The following is a 15,724-nucleotide window of genomic DNA, read 5'->3' as shown; positions in this document are numbered from 1 at the left end:
GAGTGAGGCAAATTCAACTGTAGTTTTTTAATTTAGCCTGTGTTGATATTTAAAAATGTTTGCTTTTTTTTGTGTGTGTGTGTGTATTTTGGTTTTATTTTGTCTTCAATTATGCTACAAGGGAACAAAGTTCAGATATATCAGAAACTGGGGTCAGTGAAAATGATGAAAATCCTGTGAGAATTATTTCAGTCACACCAGCAAAGACAGAACCTGTGAAAAACAAGGTATGTTTGGGGATTTTACGGGCTGTATCTCTATAATTAGCTTGGCATTGGAGGTTTATTCAGTATACATCACTGTGGATATTCTCTGAGGAATTGTTAATGTCAGATTTCATTTCATGTAATTGTTCCATTTTCTTAGCGCAGTGAAAGACCCTATATTTTCAAAACTACTTTCAAAAATGTAATCCAGAGTAATTAATAAAGCTCTTGCTCAAAAATAACACAGAAAAATCAGAAAGTACTCTGTTCTTTTTTTTGTAAAATACCAAAAGATTTCCACCTTCATTTTATTTTTCCAGTAACCAGAGATATTGCCCAGAAAATTTCCAGTGGTCTTCTAGCATGAACATGTAACTCTAAACATTTATTTAAACTTGGAGGATTTTAATGCCTCCTTCCCCTTCTACTAAAGAGAGGTGGCCATGCCTAAATAACAATGCTTTTTTTTTTTTTTAACTTAGAAAGCATATAACTACATGAAGTTTAACAAAGGTAGATGTTAAGTCCTGCATCTGGGATAGATTAAACCCAGGCAACAGTGCAGCGGGCTGGGATCTGCCTGTCTGGGTCTGCTGAGGGCCTGGGGGACCATCACAGTGGCAAACCAGCAGACTGCGAGTCAGCAGCACATGTTGGCAGTCATGAGGACAAACTGAGTCCTGGGCTGTGTTGGTATAGTCAGCAGATCAAGGGATGTGATTTTTCCTGCCATATCTTTAGACCATATTCTTTAGACCACACCTGGAATACCTTGACCTCCCCAGTTCAACACAGACACAGAAAAGCTAGAGAGAGTCTTGCAAAGGGCCACCAAGGTGTTAAAGGCTTGGAGAATTTGTTATATGAAGAAAGGTTCAAGGAACTGGGCTTCTTCAGCTTAGAAAAGAGAAGCCTCTTACATGCCTTTCAATACCTAGAAGGTATTTACAGAGGAGATAGAGGTTTTCTTAACGCTGCATGGTGACAGGACAAAAGGCTACAGGCAGAAGTTGGTTCAGGGGAAATTTCAGCTGGATATTATCAAAAGTATATATTGTGAGGAAAACTAGACGCTGGGATTCTCTTCGAAGTTTGGCATGGCAAGGGTTGGATGGCATGACAAGTAGGATAACCACCTACTTTCAACAGAAGGTTGGAACAGATGATTTCCAGAAGTCGCTTCCAAGCTAGATGAGTCTGATTCTAAAATCAAAGCAGCTTTCTCAAATGCTGTAGGGACATGTAGAGATGGTGCATGCTCTATGCATTTTAAGAATTTATGCATCTACTCAGTCACTTTAAATTAGATGAAATCAGAGTAATAAACAGGTGTATTGGACTTGCATCATAAAACAAGTTAATGTTTCATAATATTTTCAAATAAAATCCACGTGATACTCACACCAATGAGCTAATGAAGAAGATTTTTTTTTTTTCAGAAATTTCAACAGTATGATGGTTCCTTTTTTTCTTTTTTCCCTTTTTTAGTACTACTTTGCCATAATAGAGGTCTTCTGAAAAGTTAGATAAGAGGCAAAGCATGTGTGAAATAGGTCTGAAATGCTTTCCAGGTTCTTTAAACCTGGCTTTGGTTGAAATTTTCAAGGAATGGCTATCTGTTACTGTGAATAACAATTATAAATGTCTCCTTTGAATCTATTAGAACAATAATAAAAATTACAGAAACCAAAAAAGACTTATTTAAACATTTATAATAATGGAAGAATATTTAACAAAATGCCCTTGGTTCATACACAGCACTTTTAATAGTGAGGTGCTCAATTTCAAACACACTTAATTGGTGTGTTTGAAATTGCTAAGTCATCTCAGCTATGCTTCTTAAATACCCTTTTTTCTGCCTCTCTTCCTAACTGTTTCCCAAGCCAGTGTCCAAATGAAGGTCCCGCATCCAATTGCTTCATCTTTGTTTCCATGTAAATAGTTTCCTGTGCAGAGACCTACATTGCCACCAGCCTTTCTGTCCTTCACATACAGATGGTGCTTCATGAAACTAAAACACTTCCACTACTTTGTTCAGTGTATTGGAGCCATGCCTATTTAAACTCAACAGAATTAACAGTTTCATATGTGACTAGGCCTTAATTCCTTTATTCCCCACAAGCCACGTTTTTTTCTTTTTAATGGTGTTTGGTGCTTTAGTAGCATGCACCTTCACTGAAGTTCATGCTCAAAAAATGCGTTTATTGAAGTATTTGCTGTACCAGCATCATGACTTTCACTCCTCAGTTCCTTCCTGCAGATTAGCAGAGAGGCACTAAAGGAGCCTGTCCGGTAAAAACCATCATGGGAGGAGCTGTGATTATTAGTCTTACTGTAGTCTCACTTTCAAGCAACTAAAAGTTATATTGAGTACAGGATTATCACAACACACAGTGTAGAAAATCTTTTTGTTTTATGTTATAACCCCGTTTAGTAAAACGTTTTACTAGATCTAAGCCTATGTGATATGGTTCTATAAGAATTCTTACTTTGTTGTAGAAACTCATGTTTCTGTCAGACAGAGGTAACGCTTTGAGTTTGCCTCTGGGAATCTTTCTTCACATGAATGATTTTTCTTTTCTAGGAAATTAATTCTGATCAGGCTACACAAGGAAACAGCACTGAACGTGGGAAAAAAAGAACAGCAACGGCATCTGGAACTGAGAATATTCATCAAAAAGCAGAAGAAAAAAATGCAGATGAAACAGGACCATCACTCGCAGCAAAAACCAGGAGAGGGCGTCCACCCAAACCTGAACCTCAGGGTACCACTGCAAAAAATGAGGAAACAAATAAACCACCTGTCAGGGGAAGGAAAAGGGCAGCAGTCAGTCAAGAAAGTCCAGGGAGTTTAGAGGCAGGTAACGCCAAAGCACCAAAACAGCAAGACACAGCAAAAAAGCCAGCAGCAGCACAGAGACAAATTGATCTACAAAGGTAAAAATGAATAAAATTAAAAATATGTTTCAACGTAGACCATGAATTATACATTTAGACAATTATAACAGATCTAGCATATGTTAAAGGGCACAACTAAACCACGGTAATTTATAAACACCATGCTCCATGGTTCAACATAGTTATCTTCTGTTTTTTCACTGTATGTGAAAGGGTATCTAGGATTAGAGGAAACTGAAGTTGTTCTCTCAGAGTAGGATAACATAAGGTGTTTTCACCAAATTTTAATTCTTGAATGTTGCATCTTGGTTCGGTTTACCAGAATTGCTGTTTAAAAGAACCAAGAGTTGAGGGTCTTTTAGTGCATTCATTAATAACAGGTATACAGGAACGAAGGCGTGAAAACTGACCATCTTTAATGAACAGAATAAATTGTAATTCTAACTGTAATTATTTGCTGATATTTTGGATTTGATGCTTGTTTAATATTAACAAACTTCATATATACATATATATATATATATGTATGTATGTATATGTATATATAAAGTAAATCCACAGCAGAATTTGAAACTGTAATCTAAAAACCAGCTCTTGGATGACAATTTATGTTCTGTCTTCTAATGTTGAAATGTGTTAATTTGATTTCCAATATAACCAAACCACAAATGCAGAAAAAACACTGAGGAAACTTGTTTAGTTGAATCAGTTACAATCGTCATTTTAATTAAAAAGTGTCCAAAGTTGTAGAGCGATAAGGGGTGAGGTCAGCAAACCAGCATGCTGGAAGAAATCTCAATTTAATCTAAAGGAAGTATGAATAATTGGGCTGATTGATTTCTAGAGAGATTTTCCGAAACTGAAAGTGCTGCAGAGCACCTTGATCAAAAATGAATCACCCTTTCACAGCAAGATTCCCATACTAGTAAATTGGTCAGTCTTTCAAGAGAATAATATTTGTGTACTGCCTTGAAATGCTTGTTTTATGTGTCAAATTTATTTAAATCTTCAGTTTCTAAAAAAATAATTGCACTACCGATAGCCTTACATAAGCCCCATGTTTAAGATAGCTTTTTTGAAATACACAATGCATCAATGTTTCTTGGAAAAAATACCAAAACGGTGTTAACGTTTTTCAGAAGCCAGGTGCTTGGAAGTGATGGAGATTCACTGTTGGAGGTAGACTCAAGTCCAGGATATTCCCAGAATACAATGGATCTTTTTAAGGCCTGTGAGAGCAGCCTGGAAGATATTGAGGATACAGAGATAGCAGAGGGAGGCTTCCTTAAGGTGTAGCAGACATCTTACATAGGACAATCCTCTTGTTACTTAAACAGCAGAGAATTAAAGAAATTTGTCTTTTGTTTCTAGAAGAATGTATATTAAAAATATTTTTATGTAGAAACATACAAGTTAGTGTAAACATTTGAAAACAAAGTAATATTGGCTTTTAAATTAATGCTTTTTCTATGAACGTGGGTATTTACATACATTAAATTAAAACAAGATTATTATTCTCTGAATCACGTGAAAGCTATGAATAAATGTATTTCTGTGTATGAGAGAATTTATGAAATTATCATCATTGAACTTGTGTATTTTCAAGTTTATCAGAAAGTTATGCTATACGTATGGAGATTCAGTTGTATTGAATTAATTACATAGTAGTTGAGAAGATAAAAGTTAGAGTTGGAAGACTCACAGTATAAAGAAAGAATGTACGAGCTAAAATGTAAACAATATAGGTAGGATTTTGATTCACGATCAGTTGTCATTTCCTTGTCCTTACAATTAACTTTTATTTCCTTTTCTCCCCCCAAAAAGGTAAAAAGAAAGCTCACTCGAAAAGGGAGGAAATGAAGGCCAAATAAAGGCATGCTCCAAGCTTCTGCAAAAACTAGGATTCAGAAATTTCCTGTACAGGAACTGAAATTACTTCAAAACACACAGCTTTCAGCTCTGAAAACAGAAGGAAAACTATGCTTCCCTTTCACGTGAAATTAATCCTTCTCAATGGAAATGTAAAGCAGAAACTCTTGAGAAAGAGGCTAAAAGCATCTGTACTTATTTCCCCAGAGACTTTTTTTATGAAAAGTCAATAATTAAGCAAATTGCTTAACACTTGGTTCCAGTTCCTGCATTCTGGAGTTTAAAAGTGTATTTACACCATTAATTTTTCATGCTGCATTTTTTTTTAAAGGAAGTCAGAGGAGGTCCTTACACTGACATTGAAAATTCATGATCCTAGAGCCAGGTATTCCCATGTTTCACAGAAAAAGTAGAAGTCTACTGAATGGATTTTAAACAAGACTAAAGGAAAAAAAATCACAAAAAAATTTTTTTTTGCTTTACTTTTGGAGACTGTTTTATGTATAATTCTTTCTGCCTGCCTACTTTTCTGCAAAAATAAGATGTACAGATTTCAGTTCCCTGCTATGAAAAGTCATGTGGTGGCAATTTTATAAATGTTGCTTTCTGATTTTTATCAGAGTGGGAAAGTAATCACTTAAAATTATTATTAATTCGCAAGTAGACATTTCATTTTTTAATTTTCCCTCCATTTTAGTTTAATATAATTTGCAATAAATGTACATATTGATGTTTGTTTTATAAAAACATATATCACTTTTAAGTGTTTTTACTCCTGCGGTTCTGTTGGAATATTCTAAATTTTAAAGGAGTAAAGACAGTCCAGCATTTGATTTTATAATGTTTGTCACCAGATTTTTATTATTGATGTAAAGAAAAAAAAAATCGATTTTTAAAAATAGTTGGACTTTGGCAGCTTTGTAAGGAAAGTTGGAAATGTTTAGGATTGCTCTCAATTTTAAGCATCGTGCTGATTGGAAGTAAGTCTGTTTTGCATTTTGTCTTCCTGTCCAGGCTCATTTTTTAATGTTTATTTTAGAAGATTGTTGCATCAATATTATGTTTCCTGGCATTGTTCAGCATAGATAAAGTGTACACTTTTATGTACACACGATCATATTTAAGTTTGTTGCATAAAATAAACGCTTCTAGGTGTCATGTGGTAGTCTTCCTTTTTTTTTTTTTTTTTTTTCGTAATTTCTCCTTCAAAGAATGATTTGCTCTGTTTCCATGCATGGTCTTGGGTATTCATAGAAATAAGACATTGAGCAAATAAGTTGTAATGCAGACAGCTGTATAGTTAAAAGATGCGTTTTGAGGTGAAATATGGTAGTTGATCTTGTAAAGTTGCATGGGAAGACGGGGCTCGGTCTGCAGAGTGACCGTGAGCAGTGCACTTTGTTTCCCTGTGCATCAGTTCCCTGTTGCATTTTTGCAAATAGTTTGGAAATTTCTTGGTGCACTGTAGAGGAGTTGGATATTTTGGACGTTTTGGGGGATTACTTGCTGTCCTGAAATGGCTCGGGTGTGGCTGTGCGCTGTGAAGCAGTGACTGAGGCGGCCTCATCCAGCATTTCATTGGTGTCACAGTTTATTTTTTTCTCTGTACCAGAGAAAATAACTCTTTGCGTGGAAATGTGCCTAAGGCAGGCAGATGCGTTGACTTGAAGGATTTTAAATGCTTTCTTATTTTTTAAATACTTTCTTATTATTAATTAAATACTTTTTATTTTAAATATTGGGGCGGGACTGGGAGAATTGAAAAGCATTTAATTACGCATTGATCCATCAGGGTTTTGACATCTAAAGCTGAAATATTTTTACAAATTGGATTCACTGATCATAACACAGTTTTTGGTGCTCTGGTGAGATACTTCCCTCATGGAGACGATGTGCTGTGTTGATTTAAAACGATTTTTAAACTTTTTTGTTTATTTTAGAAATGAGCTCTGGTACCTGGTGTTGTGCCTCTAACAGTGATTTGAAACCTGGACTTGACAAATCTTGCAAATACTCAGAATTGTTTCCAAAAGCTTTGATTTTTGTGAAGTGCAAACCAGGCTGGGTGTAATTGGCTGAGCAAAAATGCACGCAAGCTGTAGGAGAAGGTCTGCTAAGGGTGCACTGGTTTGTTACAGGACTTTGCCACAGGCAAGGCTACGTGTGGAATGTCCCTGCCTGCTTCCTACTGCTCCTCGCCAAACTCCTGAGCGTGCACGTGGTAAAATTCACAGTTACCTCAGGGGTGAACATCAGCCTTTAGAACAGTTCCAGGGAAGTATAGGCACAGTTTTACACACAGAAAATATATGCATTGCTCATACTCTTTCTGAAGTTAAAACATAAAAATCTGTTAGTGTGGAGCTGTGGGATTGAAGGCAAATTATTGCAAAGATGGTGTTTGTTTTGTAGTTGATCACACACGAGCTTTAAAATATTTTACATAAGAATGGGGATTGTCTCATCCTAATTAGAGTGCTGATGCTCAGAGGTTTTTCACTTTTAATGTGTGATAAAGAATAAATGAAGCCCAATTAAAATATAGTGCTTATGGCTTTTATCCAGGGTAGGACTGAGGTGTTGAGCTTTCACATTCGGTTCCATAGCCAGAGCTAAGTTATCACCTTTAAGTTCCCATCTTCATAGAAGTGTGGCTTTGTTTCTTAGCGGACATACATTTATTTCTGTTGCTTTGTTTCCTCGGATTCCTAGCCTGTACGGCTCTCAGAGCAACGAGAGTAAGGCTGCTCTGGGACCATCCTCCGTAAATGGAGCAAATTAAACCTGAACCACTCAACAGAACTGAACCTGAGCAGTTGGTATAGACAATAACATTTCTAGAGCAACCTGCTGTATTCCTTACACGGGAAGAATAATATGCATTATGAATCTTCTCAGCATGTGCTGTGTCAAGCCTTTAAGCTTTAGAACTGCTATTTAACAACAAAACAAATCCTTATCTAAAATCCTTATCTAAAATGTACTTCAGCCAATAGATGCTTAGCACACATCACTGGGCCAAGTTCAACGTCAGACTGGCTGTGGAGTCTCGTGGTGACTGATGGAGCTCTGGTAGCTGAACTGTCTCATCTGAAGATCCAGGAAGATTTGGGATCACCAAATGTTTGCAATGCACAGGACACTTTAAGAAATGCTTTAAGAAATGGACTGTGACGATCCTCGTTCACCCGCTTGTGTGCTCCCTGGTCACGTTATCTGCAGTAAGAGGTTTGTTTACTTGTGTGCAGAAATCAAGTCGCAAATCAGTGCTCAAGGAAATGGCTGAAAGCAGTCGGACTGTAAGGCCTGCTCGCCAGGCACGCACAGCTGATAACCAGAATTGTTCACAGACCAGCTGGTCTCAGCCAGAGGAATTGTGTCACGGTGCAGCAGCAAGTATGCATCGCCAACAGCAAGGTGTCCGACAGCAGCTTATCAAGTTCTCCTGTACAGCAGCACCTGGTACGTCCCTGGAAGCCTTCTCCTCCTCAGGTTTCTGACAGAGAATCGTCCTGCCCCGCTGCCTGGGGTGCTTGAGGGGTAAGAGGGAAATTCAAACCAAAAGAATGTTCTCTTGGAGGAAAATACTCTGAAACTTCAAAGACTAGTAACAGCTCCTATCTTTTAAAAAGACTTTTGAAGCCTGGCATTCGCTGGATCCATTTGTCTTGGTTCCTGGAAGGAAGCAAACAAGATCAGACTCCTGCAGGAGAACTTGGAAGTCCTGCTCCAGAAGCAGAGACGACAGCCTCTCCTCCCCTGCTGCATGGCCTGGGTCAGACGAGTGGATCCATGGGTACAGCACTAAAAGCCTGGCAAAAACGCCCAGATTTACAACCTTATGCCGTCCTTTCACCTTAAGCCACACACCCAGACATCTGCCTCATGTGTTTCAAGCATGGTGCGACTTTATTTCAGCCAAAGCCATTCTGGAAATTGCATTAGCATCTCTCTAGCTTTCCAGCTACCGTTCTTTTCAGAGCTGGTTTTCCAGTACTGTGCTTACTTTCCCACCGATACAAATTCCTCGCAATGGAGCAAACGCTTTTGTTCAAGAGCAAAATTTCATATTCCTGTAGCTGTTACCACATGAGAGACAGAGGGTGAGTTACCCCCTTTCTTGCTTTAATCTGGCTACAGAGCATCTCCTGTTTCAAACTGAAGATGGCCAGTCCCATGGTTCCATCAGTTGTGTTTCAGCACCAAGTCAATGTTTGAACCCACAGAGTGCCTGCTTTCAGATCTGGCTTTAAATACTTACCAGAAACATCCGCTCTTCTCTGAGACCCTTATTTTATACAGTTCTGAAGGAAACGGTGAAGCTTTCGGCAACTGTAGCTGCTTGTAAAGAAATAACTGATCCAGGGGGACCCCAGCAAGAGGCCAGCAGTTCCAGTTCAAATAACCTTCACTCAGGCCACAAAGCCAAAGCAGCAGGCGCACACACCCCACGAACTGGGAGAAGCAGCTATTCCTGAACGCAGCTGGAGTCACATTTGCATGAAGACAACGTGTCCGTGTTCCTCAGAGCTGTGGTGTTGCTCACAGGTGTTTGATGCAAACCGTACTAAAGCTGCATAACTCATGGAGCTGCTGCCTGTGCCGGGCAGTGTAAAGCCATTTTAGTGTTGCTCTGGGAGAAGCCTTCCTGCTTGACCTGATAGAAAGATCCTGCTCACCCGTAGCAGCGTGACTTCTTTCTGTTTCTGCATGGCAAAGGACACAACAAACTTCTGAACCACCCAGCTGCACAGAGGCTGGGTGCTGTCAGCCGACAGGAGGCAGAGTTGGGACCTGCCGTGACACCGCTAGCTTTGACAAGAAGCCACTTGACTTTCAACCCGGTGGATTTATTGCCGCACAGCTCGATCCATGGCCAGCAGAGCTGAGATGTCCATGGGCAACCCCAACAGCACGGTCGGGTCCTTGTGGAGGAGGGACAGCCACCAGGAGATGTCTGTTCTTCGGTGGGAGCACAGAGTTACCTGGGCTGCTCTGTAACTCACCAAGAAGTCATGCTGGCAGCAGGGCAGTCTCAGCAGCAAGGCAGCTGTGGTACAAAGCATGACCGAACAACTTTGCATACCCTGCGTGTCCTCCACCCACGACAAGACTGTTATTTCAGCAGCCACAAGAGCCCAGCTGCATGTTCATAATGCTGCAAGGCAGGCGGGCTCTGGAACAAGAAGGACACGTTTTGCTCCTTAAGTTCAGGCATTTAATTCTTCTCTCATTGCCCAGGAAGCCAAGACTGATGTTTGCTGACCCCGATGCACCAAAATTTGTGAAGCAAAAGGTGGCCTAAGATCACGGCAGTCCCAGACATGAGCTGAGTTGCTTTGGTGCTGGGTCTGAGTGCTCCACAGCAGGTAGGTATCGCTGTCTGCTCTAGAAATTTAATCAGCAATAATTTCATTTCTTTCCTTGGTGCAGCATAGTTGTGGAGGCATTGTCTGGCTGGGCAGCTGGCTCACAGCCTGGCACTCCACCCCACGGAAAGTTGGGATGTTTTGGGGTAACACTGGCATCTCCAGGGAAGCTGATTTCAGTGTTTTCCCACCCTGTCTGGTTGGGGGAGGTTTCTCTCTGGTACACTTGTGCATAGCTGCTGCATAAAGCTGATTCTTGTACTTTGACATCTCTTTGCTTCGTTACTGAAAGCCTTTCCAGCCTTGAGTGTGATCTCAGTCAGACCCACAAGCGGTGTTCAGGTTAAAGGCTGGGGCTCACAGGGCTCGTTGGGCTTGGTGACACAGTAAAGACCACAGAAACATGATACGGGTAGAGTAAAAATCAGGAGATGGTTTCTAACCATCTAACCAAAGGATATTTGGAAGAACCTCATAAAAGAGAAGTAGATTTAAGATGGATTTATGTAAGCCTGTGAACTTGAGATTTTGGGGGCCTGTGACACGCGGGCCTGGACTTGATCCTGCTGTGCTGTGCCTGCAAGGTGCAGTGATGGCTCCATCTCGCCTTGCACCACGGGCACTCAACGCACTGGGCAAGGCCTCAATCCACCCAGAAGGGTTGGCAGTGTGTGATGCTCCAAACTGTCTGATACTTTATAAATAATAAAAATGCTTCCCTTAGAAAACATTTTATTTAATCTAGGTCTTTCAAGCATTCCCTTCTCTTCTGTGCCTATAAGTAATGCTATTAGAAGCAAATTCTGTGGAGCTTCTGTCACTTAAAAAGGTGATTTTCCTGTGCACCTCTGAAAATCTAATGTCTTTAGTATCTTGTATTTTTAAACTGCAGTACAGCTTTTAGTCATTTTGATCCAAACACACTTTTTTTTGCTTAAAGGTTCGATTTCTCACACCAGTGTTTTGCATATGCTCAGCTGGATGTTGGAGAGATGTGCTTAGCTTAATTAATATTCCTGTTCTGAGTTTGGACTCCCTGGTTCTAAGGTCAGTGCGAGTTATCCTAGGCTAATGGTGACGTTTCTTCTCAGTGCAACAGCAATCGCTTTTGATTTCTGTGCTGGTTTTCCAGAAACCAGAGGCAGGTGGTGTTTGTGGGAGTTAGGCTGGAAGCGCCGGGTAGGCCTCAGCTGGAGGCCGTCCCCAAAGTGGAGGTGTTCCTCCCGGCTGTGACAGAGCCACAGTTGTTCCTTCCCAGCTCAAGTAGATGGGTGCTGGCTGGTCTGTGGTAACAGGGATCAGGGATCACTTCAGTGCCTTGGGGGTTTCTGCAGCCTTCAGGCGGCTAGGCAAGTAAAACAGGAGCAATCTCCTCCATAAAGTCCCATTTATCTTTCAAATGGCTCAAGAACATTGCAAGGCCCACAAGAGAGGCTGGACAGCAGGTTTCTCTGACAGGAACCGTACTGCATTCAGCTGCCAAAGCCAAAAAAAAAAAAAGGCAACGTCCATCCCCCAAAGCCTAAGGGAAGTACAACTGTGCTCAGTTTTGGCTGTGGCGCCAGACGGGTCAGGGCGGGCTGTGGTGGCACTGCCTGCTCCTGTCCACACAGGAGCTTATACCCAGCATTACTTGCTGTTCTCTTTGTGTGTTAAACAATAAATGTCTGCAGTGGTTTTGTGCCACGCGTGGAGCCACAACTGCCCCATCCATGAGGGCAGGAGCTGAGAGCAGAGGGCCGGGAGGGGCCTCAGGGTCAGGAACGGGTCCTGGCTGACCCTGGCCCTCTCCAGGTCTATTACAAGTCCCTGCAGTGCCTTCTCAGGTTATTTTTAAGTGGTGCTTTCTCTCCATGGAGTTTACATGCTGAGAAGAGGCAAACCAGACCTAGGCAGCCAAGAGGAGCCCACCTGCTTCACAGCTGGAGCCTGGAGAGGCCCCAAAGTACCTCAAGGGCCTACTGCATTTACCAGGCTGGGCCTGCCATTTTGTTCTCATCTCCTTGTTATGTGGTTGCTCTAAACCTTAGAAGCCCTGGCAATACTTGTTCCTTCTAAAAAAAATCACTTGTCTTCTTGCCTTCTCCATCCCACACTGCATGCCGAGGCCACCCCCTGCTGCTGGGGGGAGGAGGGCTTCTGCCTCAGCACTGTCCATGAGCATGGTTTGGACTTGGCCTTGAGCAGGTGCCTATGCTTATACCAGCGTTTTGTTTGAGTCAGCACTCAGGCCATCCCCCTGCCCTACCTCCTGGCAGTACCGTCTGTCTGTCTGTCCGTCAGTCCTCTCCTCAGGAGCACCCAGGGCTGTGGGACCCAGGCCTGTTGTGCATGGTCACCCTCACACACGTGCCCAGCTGGGGGAGAAAATCAATTTGCCTACAGAAAACAGCCAAAAACCTGTCACTGACTAACAAATAGGTGTAAAACAGCAACTTTCACACACAGGGCCCCTCACTTTGCCCTCACAGAAAGGGGGCCGCTGGTACCCTGGCCATGAGCGATGTTGGCATGCACACACCCCCAAGACCATGGTTTTATTTATAACTCTATTGCTTTTTGTCTCCCATTATGCACTGTTTCGTTGTCAACTGGATGTGGTTTCCAAGAGGCCTCTACAGACATAGCAGCCGTGATTTATGCAGCAGCCCAAACCACAGCGGTTTGCTGCAGAAAAGATTCAGTGAGCTCAGAGCAGTTGAAAGCAGAGTCAGCACGGCCCTGTGAAAGTGAACTTACCAGTTGCTGTAGCACACCTAGCTGTGACACAGCTGCAAATTCAAGGTTTGGGACAGAACCATAGGCTGGTGAGGCCGGCAGGGCCCTCTGGAGGCCCCTGCCCCAGCCCCTGCTCCAGCAGGGCCACCCCCAGCAGGGTGCCCAGCGCCACGTCCAGGCAGCTGCTGAAGGTCTCCAAGGAGGAGACCCCCACAGCCTCTCTGGGCAGCCTGTGCCAGGGCTCTGTCGCCTGCCCAGCACAGAAGTGCTGCCTGCTGCTCACAGAGAACCTCCTGTGCTCCTGTTTGTGCCACTGCCTCTTGTCCTGGCACTGGGCACCACTGAGAAGAGCTTGGCTCCATCTTCTTTACACCCTCCCTTTGGGCATTCAGAGACACTGATGAGCTCCTGCGACTAGTCACAGGTAAGGCCCAGCCCTAGCTGAGAACAATGGCAAACGAACAATATGAGGAACAATGCTGTCCTTGTTTGTTCCTACAAACCTTTTGGCTTTTTCCTCATGTGCATCATCTGACTCGGTGACTTTTTTGGTGCTTACTTTGTTCGTGCACGTCTACTTCTAAATAGCTCTCCCTTCTGACACACATGGCCTAGAGCCACTTCACTCCTGGCATTTTTGATGTGGTTCAGACCAGCTGAGGACGTGACTGTGGGAGATTGCTCTAAAGGGAATGTGCAGGCCAAGCAGAGAGGGCGAGCATCCCTCCCCCATGCCCCGTCCGGTTGGTAATGCGCCTCTGGATAGTTAATGCACGCTTCATTTCCCAGATGTTGTCCTTTTAATGGCCATAGCTGTAGACATGAGTCTTTTTCATCGCATTTAAACTGACAGCTTTATCCTACTTAAATCACTTTCTACACACGTAAGCCACTTTGTGGTCACCACCTTGCAGCAACCTGAAGCCGTGTTGGCCACCACGAGGAACGGCCACGTCCTGCTCTGCCGCCGGGGCTTGTTCTTCAGCCTTGTACTCAGGGAAAGCTGAAGGTACAGCAGTGGCACAATTTCTGGTGCTATTTCTTTGTTAACAGACAGGTTTATTTGTAGTTAGCTCTCACACCTTCTGGGTAAAATGGGCCCAGCCGGTTCTAGGCCTGCTCATTGAACCAAAATTCATCCCAGAGACAGGCTGGCGCTTATTTTAGGGGCTCCAACTGGTGCAGTGCCATGCAGCCAGCCCCACACCTGCTCCTGCAGCACAGCCGTGGGCAGCTGCTTTGCCCTGAGCCACGTAGGGGCAGCCCCCGCAGCCGGGTGACACGGCACAGCTGCAGGAGCCTCCCAAACCTCTCCAACAGGATGGGCAGGAGTTGACTACTCACAGCCTTGTATTTTCAGCAACAGCTTCTCTCTTAAGCTGCCTGCAGTGAGCATCATCATCTGGGGAGCCAGGCAGGGAGCTGGGCAGGGAAAACAAGGTGCCCACTATCCCATTCCCCTTCTCCTGCCCCTCTGTAAGAAAATGGTCCTGTTTTTAGCCACTTTTCCCCACCCAGTAACACCAAGCTCATTTTTTCCTCACAATGCCAGCTGATTACCCTTAATTCCCCCCCTGGGCTGGGACAAACCACCTACAAACTTTATGTATTTCAACACAAAGCAGCCACTAAGTGAAGCAACGCAATTTATTTGACATTATACCAGACATGGGTGCTCCAGCTCCCGCCCCAGACTTGACCTTAAAACAATTTTAAATCCTGAATTTGCTGCATAGGCATTATCAAAGTTACCTGGCCGAGAGCTAAAAGTTGTCAGCGTTACAGCTACTGAAATACAAAACTAAACACAGGAGGCAGCGAGATACTGTTCATCCAGTTCAGCTGTAAACGTGCTTCCAGCTTTGGGCTGCTGGAAGAAATTACACGGCTGTAGGACAACTTCACAAGGGTTTCTGTATACAGCAGCTCAGTTACTCGTTGCACAGCAGTCACTAACTACAAGAATGAGGGACTAGGGAAGTAGCTTGTGACAACAGCAAATAAGAGACCCTCCTCTAATTCTCACACCATCACTGCAGTGACACCAAGTTCAGTACCGCCTCCCGTGGAGCCTGCAAAACCTGCCCAGGGCCAAACACCGGCCTGCAGAGATGAAGCAGCTACAAAACCCGTGTGACAAGAAGCCTCCCACCCTGCTCACTGCTCCAAGCCCTTGGTACAGAGAGAACATCTTCCACAGGGCCTTGCTCTTTGCTGCAAGCACTGCCCAAAACACGCCAAAATGGTGGTGGCAGGTACTGGTGCCACAGCACTGCCCCATCTCCCCCATCCTCCTACAGCTGCCCCAGCAGGCAGGAGGCTGTCACCTCCCCCATAGGAAGCAGCTGGAGTTTATAGAAAGTACAAAGGCAAGATGAGCATGAGTAGTAGTGAAACCAAAACAACATTTTTTGTTTCTTCAGACACAGCCTTAGACTTTTTTTTAAAGGAGACACTGTGCATGTATGCATATATTTCTTTATGTAAATACATTTCCTACTGTCTTAGGTGAAACACCACACTCTTCCATCACATGTATTATATTTACACAATTTCTTCCTCAAGGTTTTCTATGTGCATTAGGACAACTCTCATCCTTCCTCTCTCATTATTGACATGGAAACAGTATACCATGTAACAGCAGAACAACTCAAATTCCCAGAA

At 43.0% G+C, this 15,724-nt stretch overlaps 1 protein-coding gene and 1 long non-coding RNA gene across 4 annotated transcripts in view; one reads left to right on the top strand and one right to left on the bottom strand.

Moving 5' to 3' along the window:
• Nucleotides 1-6,131, top strand: part of PDS5A (PDS5 cohesin associated factor A) — a 78,579-nt gene extending 72,448 nt beyond the window's left edge. For 2 of the 3 annotated variants that reach the window (XM_068680144.1, XM_068680145.1), the window contains exons 31-34: nt 122-227; nt 2,791-3,143; nt 4,244-4,394; nt 4,929-6,131. In XM_068680144.1, the coding sequence (XP_068536245.1) occupies nt 122-227; nt 2,791-3,143; nt 4,244-4,394; nt 4,929-4,964 (646 nt within the window). In that variant the 3' untranslated portion in view covers nt 4,965-6,131. The remainder of the gene's footprint in view (nt 1-121; nt 228-2,790; nt 3,144-4,243; nt 4,395-4,928) is intronic. The other variant, XM_068680146.1, reaches the window with a different exon arrangement.
• Nucleotides 5,961-11,596, bottom strand: LOC137855721 (uncharacterized). Its single transcript, XR_011095909.1, has 2 exons — nt 9,289-11,596; nt 5,961-9,253 (listed from the first exon to the last, which is right to left on the bottom strand). It is a non-coding gene; the product is annotated as an uncharacterized lncRNA (long non-coding RNA).
• Between the last annotated feature and the right edge of the window lie 4,128 nt (nt 11,597-15,724).

Source organism: Anas acuta, chromosome 4 (genome assembly GCF_963932015.1).
Source record: "Anas acuta chromosome 4, bAnaAcu1.1, whole genome shotgun sequence".
Classification (NCBI taxonomy): domain Eukaryota; kingdom Metazoa; phylum Chordata; class Aves; order Anseriformes; family Anatidae; genus Anas; species Anas acuta.
The sequence above is the reverse complement of the archived record's forward strand: the minus strand, read 5'-3'. Positions and strand labels throughout refer to the sequence as shown.